The sequence below is a fragment of the Cydia fagiglandana genome, chromosome 12 (genome assembly GCF_963556715.1).
Source record: "Cydia fagiglandana chromosome 12, ilCydFagi1.1, whole genome shotgun sequence".
Classification (NCBI taxonomy): domain Eukaryota; kingdom Metazoa; phylum Arthropoda; class Insecta; order Lepidoptera; family Tortricidae; genus Cydia; species Cydia fagiglandana.
In genome coordinates this window covers 9,057,721-9,080,858 of record NC_085943.1, presented here as the reverse complement: position 1 = coordinate 9,080,858, position 23,138 = coordinate 9,057,721, and the positions used below count along the sequence as shown (strand labels likewise).

The 23,138-nt window shown below is 45.6% G+C and overlaps 2 protein-coding genes across 2 annotated transcripts; one reads left to right on the top strand and one right to left on the bottom strand.

Annotated features, from left to right (window-relative positions):
• Positions 1–805: 805 nt before the first annotated feature.
• Positions 806–2,943, top strand: LOC134669570 (mitochondrial import inner membrane translocase subunit Tim29). The gene has a single exon (XM_063527222.1). The coding sequence runs from the start codon at positions 2,244–2,246 to the stop codon at positions 2,811–2,813; it is 570 nt and encodes a 189-aa protein (XP_063383292.1). The 5' UTR covers positions 806–2,243; the 3' UTR covers positions 2,814–2,943.
• Positions 2,931–23,033, bottom strand: LOC134669574 (F-box/LRR-repeat protein 7-like). Its single transcript, XM_063527226.1, has 13 exons — positions 22,768–23,033; positions 22,568–22,680; positions 21,641–21,786; positions 20,516–20,676; positions 19,750–19,817; positions 18,762–18,924; positions 16,960–17,150; positions 15,550–15,636; positions 14,746–15,250; positions 11,925–12,130; positions 6,976–7,098; positions 5,135–5,291; positions 2,931–4,446 (listed from the first exon to the last, which is right to left on the bottom strand). The coding sequence occupies exons 1-13, from the start codon at positions 22,856–22,858 to the stop codon at positions 4,358–4,360; spliced, it is 2,100 nt and encodes a 699-aa protein (XP_063383296.1). The 5' UTR covers positions 22,859–23,033; the 3' UTR covers positions 2,931–4,357.
• Positions 23,034–23,138: the final 105 nt, after the last annotated feature.

Below are 23,138 nucleotides of genomic sequence, written 5' to 3'. Positions count from 1 at the left end.
TCATCACAGGAAGTAGTTGTATTGTTTGTCAAAGGTTTCCGCCGCGGGATCATGCGATGGGTCGTATAAAGATGGAGCCAGGTGGAGTGGACGCAATGAAGCAGTGACCAGTAAAGATGAAACACTCGTTTTGTTTGGCTGTCTTTGCCCTGTGCCTCTGCGTAGTAATGGAGCCAGCACTTGTCAGCGCTGCGCCATCGTCTTCTGCGGATGCTCAGATGCCTTTGAAGCGAGTGAGTATCGTGTTGATTCATTTTATCATTGGCAACTCTTTTTGCACACCGTATAGTTAGTTATAAAATATAAAAGTTATCATATAGCACCATAAGATATAGGGTTCCTAATATACTTACCCACGCTATCATCATTTGCTTGGTGTGTATGGTGTGCATAATCCTCCCTTCATTCTAGATAAATTTCATTGTCCCCTTAACAAGTCCCCACTCTATCTTTTTTTAATACTATGTCGGTTGGGAACAAGAACAAGCATACGGCCCGCCTGATGGTAAGCAGTACCCATAACCTATGGACGACTGCAACTCCGGAGGTGTTACATGCGCGTTGCCGACCCTAACACTCCGCACCCACGTTGAGCTCTCGCAATCTTACTTCTCGGCAGTAACACAACACTATGAGTAGGGTCTTGTCTCATACTTGCTCATACGTACAAGTTATAAATTTCACTCCTTTTTCTACTGACAAAGTTGGCTTGCCAGAGTCTACGTGAATGCTATCCTCTATATATCCAGTGAGTTCCTTATAGTTGCTTTAATTTTGATAAATATTTTGTGCCTAGATAAAACGTACAGAAACTAATATAACACATTTGAACAGGTCGCCCGACAGATGCCGCCACCGCCGCCACCCCCAGAGATGCCTAGTGGTATGCCGGGTATGTTAGAACCCTCTAATATGTACGAAAACATCGCTGGTATATCAGGTGCTATTACACGAAACAGACGAGAGGCGAAAGGCGGCGGTGCCATGCCTACAAGAAAAGGCTAGTTTTGTTGAAACTACATATATTTTATTTGATTACACGATTTGACGTCACAACCTCACGACGGCCATGCATGTATGGATACCTGATTAACGTTTATTAAATTAAGTTTGAGCAATTTAAAGTGTGTTTAATTCTAACTTTGATGCACCTGATGATGTACATATTCTACATAATGGATTTTTTACATAATTAGTTAAAAGTTATTAAGATACCTACTTGTTGATGACTTGATGAGGCCAGAGGCTAGAACTAGTTTGATGTATTCTAAAGGTATATACACTGGTATATAAATACAAAATTCAGTACGTATCGGCCCCCTTTTTTAAATATCTTGCGTTAAATTTAAATAATCACGATTATTTAGCAGTGGCGCTAGTGTGCACGTTGATGGGCTTTTAACAGATAACTCGGATAATACATTACTTATAAATAATTAGGTATTCATTAAGCATTAATTAGGGTGAGGTACCGTTCTATAAGTTTACCTAAACACTTCAAATGTTTTATAGCTACTGCAGACCTAGATGAGGACTCCTCGTTTTGTCGTCGGCGTGGCTAAATACGTTGCAAGTGGACTGGACAGTAATTCCTGCTGTATGAACATTAAATCCAAATTAAGTCTTATCGGCCTTTTAAATAACTAAATTATAAACAAGGTAAGTAAGGGGGGGGGGGGCAATTTTGACTGCGTAACCCCATAGAAAATATACTAGATCAATGGCACCCAGAGCACCATGTTAATCACCACCATGATCATGATTACTTAATTTCTGTAATCTTATTTAGTTACATTCGCGGCTCGTGGCTCGGCTAGCGGCTCGTTTCGACCTCGTAAGCTCGTCGAGCTAATGATTAGTTGATTTACACTTTCGACTCGAGGCTCTTCTCGCGCCTCGGCCACAGCTCCGTCAAACTTTGTCAGTTGAAAAAGGCACGAAATCCAAATTTTTTATGGGACGATTACCCTTCGCGTCTGCTTTTTTTAATATTTGCCGCTTTTTTCTATTGACTTAAATAGCCAGATGGACTATTTAAAGAGTCGCATCCATAATTGTTAAAAAAAAATATAATTCTGAACGCTATCTGAAACGTCAACATTTGACATCTGTCAACGTCACACATGCCAAATAGGAATAACCTATAACCTAGTCAACCTACAATATTTTAGTTGGAATTGGAATAAAAACATTATCGGTGGCTTTGGCTTTTGCCGCAACATAGCCTCGAGGACCACCTAACCATGTCCATAAACAGATTATCTAGATTGCCAGTAATTTTTATTAAAGCTGGGGACAAAGTTAAATTTCCTTCGAAATTGAAAGGAACGATTGTTGAGAAATGGGCTGACTATTGGAAGAATCTTTTCATCGACTATCGTCAAATGCTCCAGGACCTACGCACAGACATTCAGGATGATCCGATTAAAGCTCTAAAATGGACGGTAGGACTAACAACAGTCTACGCTTTAGCTAAGAACAACCCAGATGAACTAGATTTTAAAGACAGATTGAGGAAGATACACAACGAAGTTGCATTGGTCAGCGAAGACTGTTTGAATCCAAAATCCTACGAGCACCTACGACATCTTGAAACTTGCTATAACCAGGGCACTATCCATTACAAGAGTTTTGGAATAGCATCAGTTATGTACACCTCAGATATAAGTGAATCATGTGATATGTACAAAGCACACTGTTCTTATATGCAACCGTCAATATTTAGTTTTCCTTCAAGAATAGTTGACTTTGGGTTTATGGGAAACTGGTGGAACATTTATATTAAAATGACAAATTATGATGTCAACTTCTGAAATTGTTATTCTTAGATTGATGCTTTGTGTGAATTTAGATGTCATATATTGTTATATACAACAATACTTATTTTATTAGTATAAATATTGTTCAATGTTTAAGAAATAAAACAGTAATTCCGGACGATAATGTTTATATTTAATTTCTTATTGATAAATTAATGTATAAAAACTAAGATCTTTTCACAAATTATCTCATGCTTTATCCTAAAACACAAAAACAAATCATTTCTAGTAACATTTGAAAGTAAAATGACCCAGTTACTATATAAAAGAAAAACAAGTTCATGCTAGTATCTGACAAGTGACATTCATTACAACATGCCTCTACTAAAACAATAAATAAGTAGGTAACTCAACAAAAATATTGTAAAAAAACAATGCCTCTGTTGTAATCTGAGGGTTCTTGTGTATTCATAACAAACCATTCCTCATCCCAGTGAGTCACTAAATTGAAATTAGATAATCCAATCAGAATCAACAAAAAGGTTATTCATATGAAATCATTAGCAATTCACCACAGAATTACACCTTTTAAATTAAAAAAATAAATATAGTATATAATTAGAGCACTGATTGTTATTCAAGTAATCACAAATCACAACTTACCACATTCTCTCTATGAAAAATAAAATCATCTTTGATTGCAATGTATTAAGATCTTAAAAAGGAAAAATATAATAACATATAAAATCCTGAAAAAGGAGTCTAAACTTAAAACAATGTCTAAATTGGGAAATAAACATCACACTCTATAGTTACAAATTAGAGAAAATTGACTGTTCTTGAATTAAAATACAAGTAATCCAAAATGATGAATACAAATAAAATAATATGCAAGTTCTTCTCAATAATGTAAGAGATAAGTGTACATGGCCTCATGAGGTTGGATACTATATAGCAATGTTTTGACAAATGTAACAAATTCTGCTAGGCATAAGGGCAGTAACAATTATTCTATTAAAAATAGTATTAAGTGGTATGTAAACAAAATTTCCCTGCTAAAATGTTACAGTTAAACTAAGCTGCTGTTGCAAGGGAAATTAAAAATTAAATAGTATTCTATCACAATTGTTTCAGACTTTACTTAACATATTTTACAGTTTACATAAATATTTTTACATAGGTATGTGGGTAAATAATATAATAATGACTATAAGGGCGCTGTGGAGGACTCTAATTAACAATACAAGCTCCGTCCATCACAGGTTAGGCATCAGTTTTAAACGAAAATTTCACCAACTCTCAATACAGTGGACGTGAGAAACAAACCTGTTTCCTATTAACATTGATATTAAAAAAATAGATGTGATTTCTATTATCTAAATATACATGGAAAATAATAAAATAAAAACAATCACAGATAAAGACTTCTAAGTTGACTCTGCCATCCTTTTCGGGAAGTGAGGTATAACCTGGAGGTGGTTGCATAAAATCTTGTACTTTATTATGCAATTGGGCACTGATTGTGTGTAAATAAATAATAAGCGTACAACACATGTTAATATACATTCCGCGGAGCCGTCAGACAGGGCCCAGCGGTGTTACATGAGCAGGAGGTTCTGCGGGTGCAGCCCATACGCGTACATCGCGTCATCGTAGTCGAGATCTTCCCACCCTTCTTCATCTCCATCTACAAATTTAAATATAATGATATTAATTGCAATATTGAACAGTAATAAATGCTAGCTAGCTCTAGCTCTTATTTAGTAAAATTGTTTTGTATACATATATGATGGCTAAAAAATAACTGCATTCCTGTTGCCTTTGGGTTTTGGGATTATACTTAGCAACTTTTACTATGAGAGCAACCCGGAAATCGCGAAAAAAAATTACCTTGCCATAAAAATAAAACAGCCAATTTCTTTTTGCGAATTTGGGGATGGTCCCATAGTAAAAGTTACTCAGTATAATCCCCATACCTCCCTGGCAACGGAATTGCACTTATTTTTTAGCCATCTGTATAAAATAATACAATGTGAACAATTTTATACAGTTTTTGAACATCCAACTCTTTAATTTAAATATAGGAATGGATTAAGAAAAAAATAAGTAAGAGGCACTAATCCAAAAAGGAACTGGGCAAGCTAAGCGGTCCAGGGAGACCGGCCGTAGGTTGCTCAGCCGGCGTAGCCAAGGTGACAATCGCCATCGTTTCGACAACGCAACGCTTTGTATCTCTCTATCACTCTTTCGAATTAGTGCGACAGTTACGTATTGCTACGGAGCGTTAGCGATTGGCATGTTTTCTACGGGGCCAGGTCCTCCGTGCCTACACCGGTAACGTGTAACTGTAGACGTGAGTGAGTAGTTGTAGTTACCGGAGCCGAAGAAGTCGTCGAAATTGTCGTGGTCGTAGGGGTCGTCGAGCGAGTCGTCGGAGCTGTCCTCGAAGATGCGGTCCACGAAGTCCGGCCGAAGGTGCGGGTTGCTCAGGTCCTCGGTGCTTACAACCAGTAGCTTGTGCGACGGGTAACTCTGTACATACAACTTGCGATTAGCCTGCGCCATAGAGAAATATAGTAAGACAAGAGTGCTCACTCCATACGTCAGTTTTGGTACCAAAAAGACTAGGTGCCAGTTGCACCAACCACATTTGACAGACTGATCATCGTCAGCCGGCGCGCCCCGCGCCTTTACTATGAAACTTTCCATACATAAAAATTTAGCGAACTCTTTAACGTTCGTAACAGTTTGGTGCAACCGACCCTAGGTGTAGTAAGTAAGTGACAATAGATTTAGCACCGACCGGAAAGTCTTATGTTGTTGAGCATTAGACTTTTCCGGTCGGTGCTACATCTATTGTCACCTGACAGTATTGGGTCATTCCATAATAAACGCTACCAACGGTTCAAAAATGAAAACTGGTTTAAGAAGTCAACACTAACTTATTTCCATAGAAAACATACCAAAGTTTCATGTCAGTAAAAACCCGAAAAAAATAATGTTTTTTTTATGGTAGCTCCTGTACAAAAAAAATAAATTTAAATTTTTTTCGCATTTAATCCTGTTATGTGGTGTCGTTGGATAGATCTTTCAAAACAAAATGAATAGGTGTCACCATCAATCATTTTTTGATTAAGCGAATATTTTCGGAAATATTAGCATCGAAAGAAAAATAATTGTGATATCTTCGAGAAACAGTTTTTATTGTTAAGATAATGTATTTTATAATAATTCAGCATTTATTACTTATGTTTTTAATTTAATTTTCTCCAATATGCTCGGAAATGTTCACCTTACTGTAGCAAAAATACTACGGGAAGTTCTTCGTTAATGTCAAACTCTAATTAAAAAACATCAAACTATTGCTGTCCTGTTCTAGCGGACGGGAAGTAAAAAAACACTACAGTAATAACTTATTACTGTAGTGTTTTTTACTTTTTAATAATAAAAAACGCAAACGGCCAATTATTATTGCCGCGAGCCGCTTCTACACGACCCGATCAGCTATCATTTCACGTGTATGATCGTGCGAATACTGCTTAATAAAATCAAAGATTATTTTTATATTTTTTTTAAATCTCATCCGTGTTCATAAAGCTTATATAGTTTGTCAAAGGACTTTCTCATTTCAAACATAGACAAAGAGAATCATACTATCTTTGTCTTACACTAATTCTAGCACCCAAAAGAAAAGGATGGGTATAGTTTTCCTGGTTCTTACTGACTGAAAAGTTGGTTTGACCAACTATATTGCACAATTATATTGAATGAACGAATACTTAATGGCAGAATAAGTTTGTAACATTAACTTTTAAAAATTAATTAAAGAGGGAAATTGTTTTTGACATTTTGGATGTGAAGGTTTGATTTGAGTGATGCTTGATGGTTAAATAATAATTATTTTAGCTTATTTCCTCGCATGTTTGGAGAAAAGCACTATATATGCCTCGGCAGGAATAGCAATTCGTGGATTCGTCTTCTTTGTCGGACTCCGCTTCGCGTCGTCCGACAAAATCGAAACTCATCCACGAATTGCCCTTTCCCGGCCTCTGCAATAATGTACTATTATTAAAAAGACAATAATTTCAATAAAATGAGCCATCATTTCGTATAATTCGTCATTCATTTCGTACTCGTAACACCCGAAACGAACCATGAGAAAAATTTCCAAAATTTGCCAATCAAAATTGAACCTAAAGTTAGGTTAGTAAGGTACCTCTGCCATGGCGGCGGTGCCTCCCATCCGAAGCATAAGCGGGCGCGGGGTCCGCGCGAGTGCCGCCGTGGCCGCTTCAACCAGCTCTTCCGACACGCTGTCGCAACCGCATACGTCCAGCTCCTGAACACATAACACATCACATAACCGTACGTTGATAATAATTTACTTGCACTAAAACGTCTGTCATCTGTACCTACTGGAAAACTAGTTCAATTGTTAATATAGTTTTCGAATAGATGTGTATCCATAGATTAGGATTCCTCTAGACGGAACTTAGAGCAATTATTTCATGAAACCGATACTGCCAAAAATACAGGGGTGCGGGGGACGAGGTGAGCGACCTTGCCGTGATCGGTCCGTTCAAAGACACGGGCGTCACACAAAGACACTGACTTGAAAATGGAGTAAAACTACCGTATATTTGTGGCAGAGGGGGTAGTGCTACTGTGCTCAGTCTAGAGTAGCGGTCGGCAATCTTTTAGCGGCCAAGGGCCACATAGTAGTTAAAGAAGATGACGCGGCCCGCGCTCTGGTGATATTTGTGACTTTAGCAGACATTTTGTCGTTCGTCAGTGTTACATACAAAATAGCCAGGGAGGCTCGCGGGCCGCAAGCGAGAGGTTGGCAGGCCGCTGGTTGCCGACCGCTGGTCTAGAGGATGTCTTGTGACCCACCTGCAGCTGCGCGCAGGCGTGCAGCACGGCGGCGAAGGGCGCGGCGGTGAGCGCGGCGTTCCCGCGCGCCGTGAGCGCGGCCAGGCGCGCGCACCGCGCCGCCGCCGCCGCGCCCGCGTCCGTCAGCAGCGCGATGTACGATATATCTAGAGGATGTCTCGTGTGTGGGTGTGCGCACCTGCAGCTGCGCGCAGGCGTGCAGCACGGCGGCGAAGGGCGCGGCGGTGAGCGCGGCGTTCCCGCGCGCCGTGAGCGCGGCCAGGCGCGCGCACCGCGCCGCCGCCGCCGCGCCCGCGTCCGTCAGCAGCGCGATGTACGATATATCTAGAGGATGTCTCGTGTGTGGGTGTGCGCACCTGCAGCTGCGCGCAGGCGTGCAGCACGGCGGCGAAGGGCGCGGCGGTGAGCGCGGCGTTCCCGCGCGCCGTGAGCGCGGCCAGGCGCGCGCACCGCGCCGCCGCCGCCGCGCCCGCGTCCGTCAGCAGCGCGATGTACGATATATCTAGAGGATGTCTCGTGTGTGGGTGTGCGCACCTGCAGCTGCGCGCAGGCGTGCAGCACGGCGGCGAAGGGCGCGGCGGTGAGCGCGGCGTTCCCGCGCGCCGTGAGCGCGGCCAGGCGCGCGCACCGCGCCGCCGCCGCCGCGCCCGCGTCCGTCAGCAGCGCGATGTACGATATATCTAGAGGATGTCTCGTGTGTGGGTGTGCGCACCTGCAGCTGCGCGCAGGCGTGCAGCACGGCGGCGAAGGGCGCGGCGGTGAGCGCGGCGTTCCCGCGCGCCGTGAGCGCGGCCAGGCGCGCGCACCGCGCCGCCGCCGCCGCGCCCGCGTCCGTCAGCAGCGCGATGTACGATATATCTAGAGGATGTCTCGTGTGTGGGTGTGCGCACCTGCAGCTGCGCGCAGGCGTGCAGCACGGCGGCGAAGGGCGCGGCGGTGAGCGCGGCGTTCCCGCGCGCCGTGAGCGCGGCCAGGCGCGCGCACCGCGCCGCCGCCGCCGCGCCCGCGTCCGTCAGCAGCGCGATGTACGATATATCTAGAGGATGTCTCGTGTGTGGGTGTGCGCACCTGCAGCTGCGCGCAGGCGTGCAGCACGGCGGCGAAGGGCGCGGCGGTGAGCGCGGCGTTCCCGCGCGCCGTGAGCGCGGCCAGGCGCGCGCACCGCGCCGCCGCCGCCGCGCCCGCGTCCGTCAGCAGCGCGATGTACGATATATCTAGAGGATGTCTCGTGTGTGGGTGTGCGCACCTGCAGCTGCGCGCAGGCGTGCAGCACGGCGGCGAAGGGCGCGGCGGTGAGCGCGGCGTTCCCGCGCGCCGTGAGCGCGGCCAGGCGCGCGCACCGCGCCGCCGCCGCCGCGCCCGCGTCCGTCAGCAGCGCGATGTACGATATATCTAGAGGATGTCTCGTGTGTGGGTGTGCGCACCTGCAGCTGCGCGCAGGCGTGCAGCACGGCGGCGAAGGGCGCGGCGGTGAGCGCGGCGTTCCCGCGCGCCGTGAGCGCGGCCAGGCGCGCGCACCGCGCCGCCGCCGCCGCGCCCGCGTCCGTCAGCAGCGCGATGTACGATATATCTAGAGGATGTCTCGTGTGTGGGTGTGCGCACCTGCAGCTGCGCGCAGGCGTGCAGCACGGCGGCGAAGGGCGCGGCGGTGAGCGCGGCGTTCCCGCGCGCCGTGAGCGCGGCCAGGCGCGCGCACCGCGCCGCCGCCGCCGCGCCCGCGTCCGTCAGCAGCGCGATGTACGATATATCTAGAGGATGTCTCGTGTGTGGGTGTGCGCACCTGCAGCTGCGCGCAGGCGTGCAGCACGGCGGCGAAGGGCGCGGCGGTGAGCGCGGCGTTCCCGCGCGCCGTGAGCGCGGCCAGGCGCGCGCACCGCGCCGCCGCCGCCGCGCCCGCGTCCGTCAGCAGCGCGATGTACGATATATCTAGAGGATGTCTCGTGTGTGGGTGTGCGCACCTGCAGCTGCGCGCAGGCGTGCAGCACGGCGGCGAAGGGCGCGGCGGTGAGCGCGGCGTTCCCGCGCGCCGTGAGCGCGGCCAGGCGCGCGCACCGCGCCGCCGCCGCCGCGCCCGCGTCCGTCAGCAGCGCGATGTACGATATATCTAGAGGATGTCTCGTGTGTGGGTGTGCGCACCTGCAGCTGCGCGCAGGCGTGCAGCACGGCGGCGAAGGGCGCGGCGGTGAGCGCGGCGTTCCCGCGCGCCGTGAGCGCGGCCAGGCGCGCGCACCGCGCCGCCGCCGCCGCGCCCGCGTCCGTCAGCAGCGCGATGTACGATATATCTAGAGGATGTCTCGTGTGTGGGTGTGCGCACCTGCAGCTGCGCGCAGGCGTGCAGCACGGCGGCGAAGGGCGCGGCGGTGAGCGCGGCGTTCCCGCGCGCCGTGAGCGCGGCCAGGCGCGCGCACCGCGCCGCCGCCGCCGCGCCCGCGTCCGTCAGCAGCGCGATGTACGATATATCTAGAGGATGTCTCGTGTGTGGGTGTGCGCACCTGCAGCTGCGCGCAGGCGTGCAGCACGGCGGCGAAGGGCGCGGCGGTGAGCGCGGCGTTCCCGCGCGCCGTGAGCGCGGCCAGGCGCGCGCACCGCGCCGCCGCCGCCGCGCCCGCGTCCGTCAGCAGCGCGATGTACGATATATCTAGAGGATGTCTCGTGTGTGGGTGTGCGCACCTGCAGCTGCGCGCAGGCGTGCAGCACGGCGGCGAAGGGCGCGGCGGTGAGCGCGGCGTTCCCGCGCGCCGTGAGCGCGGCCAGGCGCGCGCACCGCGCCGCCGCCGCCGCGCCCGCGTCCGTCAGCAGCGCGATGTACGATATATCTAGAGGATGTCTCGTGTGTGGGTGTGCGCACCTGCAGCTGCGCGCAGGCGTGCAGCACGGCGGCGAAGGGCGCGGCGGTGAGCGCGGCGTTCCCGCGCGCCGTGAGCGCGGCCAGGCGCGCGCACCGCGCCGCCGCCGCCGCGCCCGCGTCCGTCAGCAGCGCGATGTACGATATATCTAGAGGATGTCTCGTGTGTGGGTGTGCGCACCTGCAGCTGCGCGCAGGCGTGCAGCACGGCGGCGAAGGGCGCGGCGGTGAGCGCGGCGTTCCCGCGCGCCGTGAGCGCGGCCAGGCGCGCGCACCGCGCCGCCGCCGCCGCGCCCGCGTCCGTCAGCAGCGCGATGTACGATATATCTAGAGGATGTCTCGTGTGTGGGTGTGCGCACCTGCAGCTGCGCGCAGGCGTGCAGCACGGCGGCGAAGGGCGCGGCGGTGAGCGCGGCGTTCCCGCGCGCCGTGAGCGCGGCCAGGCGCGCGCACCGCGCCGCCGCCGCCGCGCCCGCGTCCGTCAGCAGCGCGATGTACGATATATCTAGAGGATGTCTCGTGTGTGGGTGTGCGCACCTGCAGCTGCGCGCAGGCGTGCAGCACGGCGGCGAAGGGCGCGGCGGTGAGCGCGGCGTTCCCGCGCGCCGTGAGCGCGGCCAGGCGCGCGCACCGCGCCGCCGCCGCCGCGCCCGCGTCCGTCAGCAGCGCGATGTACGATATATCTAGAGGATGTCTCGTGTGTGGGTGTGCGCACCTGCAGCTGCGCGCAGGCGTGCAGCACGGCGGCGAAGGGCGCGGCGGTGAGCGCGGCGTTCCCGCGCGCCGTGAGCGCGGCCAGGCGCGCGCACCGCGCCGCCGCCGCCGCGCCCGCGTCCGTCAGCAGCGCGATGTACGATATATCTAGAGGATGTCTCGTGTGTGGGTGTGCGCACCTGCAGCTGCGCGCAGGCGTGCAGCACGGCGGCGAAGGGCGCGGCGGTGAGCGCGGCGTTCCCGCGCGCCGTGAGCGCGGCCAGGCGCGCGCACCGCGCCGCCGCCGCCGCGCCCGCGTCCGTCAGCAGCGCGATGTACGATATATCTAGAGGATGTCTCGTGTGTGGGTGTGCGCACCTGCAGCTGCGCGCAGGCGTGCAGCACGGCGGCGAAGGGCGCGGCGGTGAGCGCGGCGTTCCCGCGCGCCGTGAGCGCGGCCAGGCGCGCGCACCGCGCCGCCGCCGCCGCGCCCGCGTCCGTCAGCAGCGCGATGTACGATATATCTAGAGGATGTCTCGTGTGTGGGTGTGCGCACCTGCAGCTGCGCGCAGGCGTGCAGCACGGCGGCGAAGGGCGCGGCGGTGAGCGCGGCGTTCCCGCGCGCCGTGAGCGCGGCCAGGCGCGCGCACCGCGCCGCCGCCGCCGCGCCCGCGTCCGTCAGCAGCGCGATGTACGATATATCTAGAGGATGTCTCGTGTGTGGGTGTGCGCACCTGCAGCTGCGCGCAGGCGTGCAGCACGGCGGCGAAGGGCGCGGCGGTGAGCGCGGCGTTCCCGCGCGCCGTGAGCGCGGCCAGGCGCGCGCACCGCGCCGCCGCCGCCGCGCCCGCGTCCGTCAGCAGCGCGATGTACGATATATCCAGCCTGCGCAGCATGCTGCACGACCGGCATACCGTTAGGATGCCCTCGTCGCTCACGCCTGAGGGGTTACAGCTTACCATTAGTAAATTGTAGGTTATTTTTGGTGTGTGTGCGTTCTGCAATCGCTTGTAAGGATTGATAAGTAAATTAGGACTGTTTTTTTTTAAATGTGGTGTTTTGAATTATCTGCATGGCCCTATCATTAGAATAAACGTTAAACAAAATCCTTAAAAATTACGATGCTTAAATATTGAAAACTTTAGTGTTAGATGAAAAGTATAATATGACATCGACGAATAACTATCTACGAGCTTTAAGTCAGCAATCGATTGAAATTCCTTGTAAGTATGTATTTTACAAAATATTTACGTGTAGAATGCATGGGATAAAACCCATCTAAATAAGGTCCACACGTTATCAAGGTCCCATAATTCCCCGAATCAAACGACAGACTAATAGCTGTGTGACAAATAAAGAGACTCATTCAAATGGATTAAGAGAATTTCGATCCAAATAAGTTTAAAATGTACTTATGACACAATGTGCGCTGGGATCAACTCCCATCAGGCACATTGCGTATAGCTACAAAAACATACATTTACAAAAAATCCTATTCCTCGTGTTTCATACTTAAATCAAAGCACACACAAACAGCCTGTATTGTAATCTGTACTCCAAAAAGTTAATTACACACTCGCTTAGCAGTCTTAGCATTAGCACAGCTACCTATTTTGATTACGAATGATATAGTAAGCAACGTAAAAAGCGTATGCGTACACACCGCTTCCATACTAGCATTTCACTAATCATATCATAGGTAGACCTTATCTCGTGGTAATAAGGTCTACGTCAAGTCAGCTGTGTTGCCAATGAATCAACGAAATGAGTTATGGATAGATGATACAATACAATGAAGGCTTTTATTATCTAACATGTACAATAATACACATATCGTCTAAAGGGCCCTAAGTAGTGTACACTAATCAATTCAGTAAACTAGTTTTGTGTATTTTCATTACAAGGGATTATTTATGGTCGTGGTAATTATGAATGGATTTCAAACAAAAGGGGTGTGGGTTAATAGGTACCTTCCTTGGAACTGTGATCCCTCCACGTGTACAAACTCACTTCGATCGTGGGTCATCCAATGGCAAGCCACAGAAAAACAACCCATTTTATTATAGAGATTAAATATGTTATATCAATTCAGCAAGTAATTTAGTAGAGGGGAAGAGAGCATGCCATTGTCATTTAGAGTCTGTACACACTGGCGTTTGTCGTTGGAACGACGGCGGCGGTTTCATACAAAACGGAGCGCGGCGTTCGATCTTTTATGAAATTGTCACCTCGTTTCCTGCGAGAAATGCCTATGTGAACAGACTCTTACAATCTCGTGAAGTGAGTGCAGGTAATAGTTTGAGATTGGGTATTCAAGCAGCGATACGTAAGAAAAGAATATAAATATTACTGGCAATAAATAATGGCATAGGTAGTGGCTTAGTGCTACAACATAAGCCTTAGAGCATTTAGTAACTTGTGATGCCATCGCTGTCATTTTCTTTACAAAACAGTCTGCCGATTTTTGAGGGGGAGGGGACGTCAAATGTATTGCTATTTCTACATGATTTGTACGTACCGCACAAATAGCCATGTCAGTCCATACAAAAGTTTGCACAATTGTGCAAGTTTTTCGGCAGAGGGGTAAGCTCTCAATGGCCACTCCAGTTATTAAATGCTCTAAGATGTAAGCATATAAGTATAACACATGCACATGCAAGCATGTTTAAACACATGTACGTTTATATAAATTTATAGCTTGATAGTTCACATTTATTAATATTTTTTTAAGAATATTAGTAACATCACAACACAATCAAGCAATGTCTTCAAAACATCAGGCTACGTTTCTAATGAATTATGGAGATGATTCCATTCTAAAGTGAAAATACAGTTTCAAAATGCACAACGCATGCAACATCACCATACGTGGCGCTAACTCTAGGCTCTCAAAGTCAAAACGTTAGACTTAGAAAAATATAGCGACACCACACTGGCCCCAGCATTATCGTTATCGCCAATGTTCCCAAAGTCGGCGCCTAAAGGGTCATTCTAGAAAAGTGTTGGGTACGTAACGCTATATTTTTAACACTTCTGATAAATCTAAGAAGCCGATATTATAACAACTTTAAATTCAATGGTATATAATATAGATTCCTACAGGTTAGCTAACCGCCATACGCGTCACGTCCCGTCCCCGACGTAGATCTTTATGTGGAATGAATCTAGTGTGCTATAACCCCTATAAAGCTATAAAGAGGACACACAGGTCAAGTAACAAACGACAGGTAAAAAACATGTTCGAAAAGGTGTTCGTCGCAGACGTTTTTGCTCTAACTCTATTAACGTTTTGACTTTTGCAGCAGGCATAGTTAATAGTATACCTACTCGTATTTATTTTAATGCTACCACAAGTGCGGTATCATCCTTTGCAACATGGTTTAGTTGGCAGACAGCCAGACATAGATAACTGATAAGAGTATAATGCCGATCAGTCATCAGTATTGTTCCATTTTTAACCTTTATATAAATAGAATAAGATAAAATGTTGTACATTTCGTCCGCCGACAAAAATGTTCAGACCAAGAAATTTAAGAAGTAAAATTAAGCAATTACCTGGCTGAGGGTTGACCTTTCTAGAATTACAACTCGAAACGTTCAGAGACTCCAACTTGCTGCAGGTCTGCGCGACCGTCTTCAGTATCGCGTTATTTATGTAGATATTCCGGCTGAGGTTCAAAACTTTCAACTCGGTCATCTTGGACAATGATTCGCAAAAGTCAATATTGACTTGTGGCGTTGAGCAGACATCCATAGACGTGTATTCGCTGAGCGATAGTTCTTCTAGTTGCGGTAGTTTGTTCAGTATGAGTGGTATGATCTTCCACATGGTGACGGGGCATACATCTAGCCGGAGTGTTTTGAGGTTGGGTAGCGTGTCTATGGCGGCGCATATGACGGTGCCCTGCAGGCTGTAGCAGTTGTAGAAGGAGAGTGTGTGCAGCCGCGGCGGGTTGGAGCCGGTGAGGAAGAGCCCGGTCACGTGCGTGTTGTTGGCTACCGTTATGCTTTCTATGCTCGCTTCGCTTTTCACTATTCGCACTAAACTTGAATCGGACAGCTGAAATATGTGCGTCAATTTTAAACGAAACTATGATTGAATATTATAAAGTGATGAGCATTATGAAGTCAGTGATGAATGATGAATAAGTAGTAGTAATCACTTTATTGTACACAACACAGGTTTACATAATATTTACAGAAATAAAGGAACAAAGGCGAACTTATCCCTGTAAGGGATCTCTTCCAGCTAACCTTTGAGTAGATCAGGGGAGAATGAAAATTAGATAGACAAACTTACGGAATAAGATTGAGATTGTACTTTTAATAATGACGTATTTTACTAATAGTATAATTTACCTTGTTGCAAGATACAAAGGAAAGGGCCTTTAAATATTTACACCCATATAAAAGTGGATTCCAATTTTTAGTATACATCCCGACAACCTGTAATGAGAAAAAAAAACGAAATCAATATGTATATATATTAGGATTAGGTAAATAATAATCAAATCAAATATCATTTATTATCAGGCAACTAAGGCCCATAGATACATACCTTACAAACTAACATACAAAAGTAAAGTGTAATTCTATGGAACTTGCTAACTATGTAAACAAAAGTCACTAGTAAATTCATCATTCACATTCATTCAATTTTCAGGAAGTTGTGCAGGATCGGGACAGGTGGCATGCTCTCGTTGCGGAGGCCAAGATTCTCTTTGGATCGCTGAGCCAAAATAGTTAAATTCATAATTCAGAGACAATTTCAATATATTGTTTGTTTACATAGTTAGCAGGTTCCATAGAATGACACTTTATGTTCCTCTTTGTATACAATTATTAGGCTTTTTGTAAATCAAACCTACGGGAAATTTTAAAAGTTACGTGCCAAAGTAACAAGTTCATGTGGAAAAAGTTAACATTTTCTTCAAGTCAACACAGATGTAATTGTCTGTGGTAGACCCGGTCAATGTATCAGCTAGCTAATACCACTTCAAGGGAGCGGGCATGAACTGTACGGAGTAGCAACTTTAGGTATTAATTGTTAAAGTGTTCGATTCAGGTCACGATGTGGCAGATTCACCAACGCCCATGGTCTCTATGTACCAGCCACATGAACCAGAACATCACCTTGAGCTCCGCCAGGTTGGGGCAGAACTTGCCCACCGTGTGCGCCGTGCGGTCGTTGAGCGCCGACCAGTGGTGGTCGATGTGCAGCCGCGTCAGGTTCGGGCCTAGTCCCTACAGCCTGCCGTGCCTGTTGACTGCCACATAGTACAGCACATCACCTTGAGCTCCTCCAGGTTGGGGCAGAACTTGCCCACCGTGTGCGCCGTGCGGTCGTTGAGCGCCGACCAGTGGTGGTCGATGTGCAGCCGCGTCAGGTTCGGGCCTAGTCCCTACAGCCTGCCGTGCCTGTTGACTGCCACATAGTACAGCACATCACCTTGAGCTCCTCCAGGTTGGGGCAGAACTTGCCCACCGTGTGCGCCGTGCGGTCGTTGAGCGCCGACCAGTGGTGGTCGATGTGCAGCCGCGTCAGGTTCGGGCCTAGTCCCTACAGCCTGCCGTGCCTGTTGACTGCCACATAGTACAGCACATCACCTTGAGCTCCTCCAGGTTGGGGCAGAACTTGCCCACCGTGTGCGCCGTGCGGTCGTTGAGCGCCGACCAGTGGTGGTCGATGTGCAGCCGCGTCAGGTTGCGGCCCAGTCCCTTTAGCCTACAGTGCCTGTTGAACTGCCACAGTATAGTACAGTACATCACCTTGAGCTCCTCCAAGTTGGGGCAGAACTTGCCCACCGTGTGCGCCGTGCGGTCGTTGAGCGCTGACCAGTGGTGGTCGATGTGCAATCGCGTCAGATTCGGGCCCAATCGCTGCAGCACCCGCCGTAATACCGCCGTTGTTAACGTCACTGTACCGTGTTGCCACCATGACGTCTTGAATTTTCGAATACCTGGTTAAAAATAACATTGACGGCTTAATAAACAAACTTTTGATAATCGTTTGTCCCTATCCGTCATTTTGAGATTTCTGTTTGTCTCTTTTCAAGGGCAACCAATAGTAACCGAAAGAGATTCTTAGTTACAAAAGACTGTCACTCGTAGGAAAATCAGAGTGAACTGCGCAATACATTTTAAAACTTTTGTTTAGTAAACTTTAGTCTAGTTAATCATTTGCTCATATGTAACCCCATAATATCTATAAATTTCTATGACTTAAATAAAAAAAATTGTACCTATTGTTCACCCAAATTAGTCTAACTTCATAATGTTTATTGTTGACAACTGTGTTTTATGTTACAGTCAACGGTAAAAATATGGGTGTACAAATCATTTCAAAAATATGTCCCATAACTCTTATGTCAGTGAATTAAGAACTATATGACATATTTTTGAGTAAGTTGTCTACACCCATATTTTTACCGTTGACTGTACAACATTAGCAATCTTACATTAGCATACAATAAATTTATTAAAACAATGGATTTATGTTTTAGGAAAACTAGTATCCCTATTAACACGTCACTAACACAAATAGGTACTAATATGTTTCATATTTCATCACTCGTGTAAAGTCCAATGAATGAATCATAAAGTCATCAATAATGATGACTTTTACCCTGCAAATTACAAGAATTCCCTTCCCTTTGTTGGATTATTCATAGAATTATACAAATAATAGAATGTGATCCTATCTCGTCGCATAATAATTGATTGTCATAATGTATGTTACGCATAAAACTCTTTTCGCATATTTTTTCTCCAGCTGAAACAGAAAGTATTTTCGAAAATATTTTGCATAGGTTGTGTAGAATAGGGTAGGTTAGGTTATAATTTCTCAGAAATGTTAATATTTCCAGGACAGTAACAACTATGCGAAATGAGTTTTATGCGTAACATTACATTAGGACAATCAATTATTATGCGACCCAATATGGACCCTAATAGAATAGAATTAATACGACATTTATGTGATAGTTACCCTGTCTGTGTGTTACATTAGTTTTCACGACTAAATTAGAGAAACGGTATGAACTATCAAGTAGAACTAGTAGAAGGCCAAGGAACATAAGTTACATTATTTATGGAAACCACCCCTGGGGGAGGTAGAGACAGCGGTAGAAGGAATGAGATATCATCGCCTCCTAGCAGTTCTAGCTATATTCGTAAACAGTGCCTGCTTCCTAATGGCCAGAACTTTGCTGGTGTGCTCTTAATAGGTGATTAATGTAGCAAAGTTATAGATTCTTGACATTATTATATGGTGTGGCTGCTATGATCCCACACGGGCGGAACGGCCTGAACCACTTACTAAAATATATAAGTCGTCATCTCATCTCATCTCAGCCATAAGACGTCCACTGCTGAACATAGGCCTCCCCCTTGGACCTCCTGCATGATGGGGGGTGAATGCCATAATCGCCACGCTTGGCAGGCGGATTGGCGATCGCAGTCGAGTACACCGAATTTGAGGGACGCTGCTGCCCGTCCACCGGTGGTCTTGGACGTAGTTTAAGGACATACCCGGGTCACGGGTTGGGTATAAGTCATCAGGATGTACAAACCATTAATATGTTCGTGGACCAAGCTCTGCCAGCGCTTGCTCACTCGCTCTGACCGGATCAAGTCTATGATGGGAACGAAGTTGAGCACATGCGCTAGACAGTCCCTGTTCAGTATGTCTAATATTGTGTATGCCTTTTCCGTGTTTTCGTTTTCTTCTGCATTCTAAAACATAATTTTTTTGGAACATAAAGTGTAGGTAAGTACTTAGAGTCCATCTAAGTTAGCTCAGCACAGATTTTACAGCAACAATGTGTGAAAGTGCCACAACAAACATCATATTTCCATAGCATAACATTTGTGGTGGCATTTCCACACTGTTTACCGTGTTGGGGCAGAGCTAGCGTGTTCTATTACGTATGATTAACTACAGTCTTTAAACCATCATCTTATTGATGTGACAGGCCAATGATGACAAGTTTATTTTTGACCCAGTCATACTCGCGCACCAAGGGTTCCGTACCTACGTTTACCCAAAGAACGGCAAAAAAATCACGTTTATTGTATGGGAGCCTCACTTAAATATTTATTTTATTTTGTTTTTAGTATTTGTTGTGATAGCGGCAAGGGCATACATCATCTGTGAAAAATCAACTGTCTAGCTGTACAGTTCTTGAGTTAAAGCCTGGTGACAAACAGACAGACGGGACGGACAGCGGAGTCTTAGTAATAGGGTCCCGTTTTTGCCCTTTGGGTATGAAACCCTAAAAAGCCTCCACGGCACTTTAAGACAGCGCATTAAGATGACCACATACCATAATGTAACGGCCAAGTATATCAGTACACATGCATATTTATATGGTAACAAAGGTGCGTTACAATATATTCGGCCATCATAATCTATTTGACGCTGACTGTACACATTATATTGTGCAATAAATTTTTAACAGAATTATTCTTAATTCATTTTTTTAAGTTTTTAAAGGTAGCAAGACCAAACAAAACTGTGTACTTGCATGTGGTTTGAAAAAAATAAAACAGTGGACTTACTGCCTCTGCATTATTTTCTTGTGTTCCAGCTTCACCGCTATCAGTAGAAGATTCCAGGCGAACTTGGCCTGTAACAAAGAATTTGTATAAAGGCTTCTCTTCACGTTGGGCCAACGCCAACGCCAACGAGGGACGCAGCCATGCGGTAGAATGAGATAGCAATATCACTTGCTCCCTCTAACGCATAAATGCGTCCCTCGTTGGCGTTGGCGTTGGCCCAACGTGAAGAGGAGCCTTAATGGTGGGTGGTGCTTGTGTCATTCGCATTCTATTATTCTATTCTATAAGCCCTTTTATTCTGAGTTAGAGTATGTCTCTAAGCTCAGTGTGCCGCTTGGCAAAGGCCTCCTCTAGCTCTTTCCATTGGGGTCTGTCATGGGCCACTCTTCTCCAGTTACGGGCCTGCTGTAAGTTTGAGTTCATTCTCCCATCTTGTTCGAGGTCTCCTCTGGCTCCGTGTGCAACCTCTTGGGTACCAATCCGTTATAATCTTGCTCCATTCGCATTATCATTATTCAAAGATCTGTAGTTTCAGAGGTTTTAATGCAAAATTTTAACATTTTACGAATCTTCAGGTGGCGCATCGAGTATGTAATTTTGGAAAATTGTAACAAAACTGAAATTTTAATTTGAATTACGTTACATATAGATTTTTCATGAAGATGTTGATTCTAAATCTAAAATGTTAAAATTTTGCATGAAAACTTCAGAAATTACACAAAAAAAAAATGCTTCAACCTAATGAATAAAATTTAAAGATTTATACTATTCTGTTCAGGTGCCGGACTACTGCCGTATTGCCGGTTTCTAGATTTCCACGTGACTTGGCCATCAGCATCCTCGGCAGGTTGGTGCCAGCTGTCCGCAGGAGATGTTTTCAACTTGTAACCTTTGAGTATCTTCTCTTGATCTGGTGCCATGAGGGCTCTGTAACAATTATTTTTTAGAAATATATGGAACACCACAACTTTGTTTACTTATTTTAAGTTTAATTATTTTCTTGCTCATGACTGAGAATCACAACTAATTACTGATACTGAAGCAGCTAAGTACAATACAATACAAATACTCTTTATTGTGCACCTCAATAAAAGAAAAGAAGACAATAGAAAAATGATATTCAAGCAGAGGTAAACAACAGGTGGCAAGCAGGTAAATTATAGCTGTTTGTATTTCTTGCTTTATAAATAATCCTCACTAATCCTGACACAAGAGAGCCGGATTACTGGAAGCTACAGCAAATCTACATACAGTAGAGTCCGTTTATTATGACTCCGCATATACTGACCAACCTCTTACTATGACGTAATTACTGTGCGAAGTTTGGTTTTCATATAAAATTCTTTGTGACAAATTCCGATAAGATGACTTCGTTTATAGTGACAATTCTCTTACTATGACCTAAAAATCCTATTTCCCTGAAATTATGTCCGGTTATACTGACACATTTGCTAGTTTTAGTGGTGACGGCCACCGTCACCACGTCTTTTCCTGCGAGGATGTTTGGTGTGTTCGTGGCATGTAAGGTATTTTAGCTTTGATTCTCAGTGACAAGTTGATATTTGTTACAAGTTAAAAAAAAAACTCATTTCTCACTAATGAATTTGAGATTAATTTGGAAAACATTTAACAAAAATAAGAAGTTGTACAACTATGTTTTATATGACATCCGTTTAGTATGACGTATTTGTCACTTTCCTTCGATGCCATTATAAGCGGATTCTACTGTATATTATTTTGGTGTGTTTTTAGTATGTTGTAGAAATAAAATATAAGTACTAAATAAAATAAAAAAAAAACAGGAAAGTCAGTAAGTAAGGATTAAAATATAAGGTGGTTCCATTTGTTTTGTTAACCTGTGTTGACTCAACTTATGTTTGATTGTACTTACTTGTGTGCATCTGCGGGATCACTGAAGGTCACAAATGCATATGTAGGAGTAGGAGTCCTGTTGGGGCCCCGGTCCCCCATCCGCAGCCAACAGCTTTTAATGAAACCATATTGAGCAAACACTCCAAACAGCTCTGTCCGTGACGTCTACAAATATATTATTGAATAGTAGAGACAACCTCCATAGTTCTGAATTGAATTACATTTAGTTTGTTATGTATGCTCTCACACTAAGAGAATGTAAGCAGAAAGTCACTGATTGGCTCCAAACGCTAACTTATAACGAGATTGAGGATTGCCTAGCCTCTCATTATTAAAATATAATTCGAGCAACTTACACATACAACTTAAACAACTAACACACATACACACACACGCACACACACACACACACACACACAAAGCGCGAGCACATTTACAAATTAATCACACTTTCAACTCCTGTGTATTTTTCCGATATTTTTAGTTTTTATTTTTATTATCAGTTCTGTTGTACACTTGTAGATTTAGTACCAAAACCTATATAATAATATAGGTATACTTAATGTTTTCTCCGGGGTGAGAGCCTGGTGAACTGTAATACAGGTTTATACCTAGTTCAGACTCCAGTCTCTCACAAAGGATCACAACGTCATCTCGAATTTAAATTTTGTTATCATACTGTGAAATTGTTACAAATCCTTTGTGAGCTGATAAATAAACATTTTATTATTATTATTATTATTATTTCTGGTTTAATTTTATATCATATTATCAAATTATATAATAACAGTTGCAATTGTACTCAAATAATCAATAATATAGTGAAAAGTTTGTAAACAACAGTTAATTCGGATTGTTGACATTACAAAAGATAAATAACATCAACTTCTTGTAAACAGAACATTAAGTAACTGTGCTGTAACTTTAACACTTTAATAGCTTTTACCTTTGGGGGTAGGTTTGAAACGTACAGCTTTCTAATGGGTATACCATCTTCCGTATGAGTGGGTACACTTCGTAAACCGTATGGTGTAATATCAAGATTCGAATTTAGGGCATCTGAAAAGAAAGAAGTTTTATATTCCATGACCAAGCTAGCTGGTCAAGAAATGCGTTATTGAAGTTACATATAAGTTATTGACGTACATATTTCACGGCGCGCGACGTGAAGTAACTCTGGGCCGAAGACTCGTGCATCCTCGAGCGCCTCTTCAAGCACATCCTCGAATTCCCACATGGTGAACTGTATACGATTAACAGCTAAATCGTACAGTTACTTTCAGATTTAATAAGTAAACATTATAATACTGTACTGGCGTAAACACAAAAAATTTGAGGAAATAACACGAAATAAAATTGATAATCGCAAAATGCAGTCAGTCAACATACAACGGTCTCCGCAGTTTTTTTATAATATTGCCAGTCTTTCAAAATACTACCCAACTGACGTGACAAGAAAATAAATGAAGGATCATATGAGGATCGTAGTGAAAATCTTATCGTAAGTATAAAATAGA

Excerpts from the sequence above, each read along its gene's own strand:
- LOC134669570 (XM_063527222.1), top strand. The coding sequence starts at position 2,244 with ATGTCCATAAACAGATTATCTAGATTGCCAGTAATTTTTATTAAAGCT.
- LOC134669574 (XM_063527226.1), bottom strand. The coding sequence starts at position 22,858 with ATGTGGGAATTCGAGGATGTGCTTGAAGAGGCGCTCGAGGATGCACGA. Across the intron at positions 22,681-22,767 it reads CGTCGCGCGCCGTGAAATAT|ATGCCCTAAATTCGAATCTT; the intron begins GTACGTCAATAA and ends CTTTCTTTTCAG. Across the intron at positions 17,151-18,761 it reads GGTCCACGAACATATTAATG|GTATTCGAAAATTCAAGACG; the intron begins GTTTGTACATCC and ends ATTTTTAACCAG.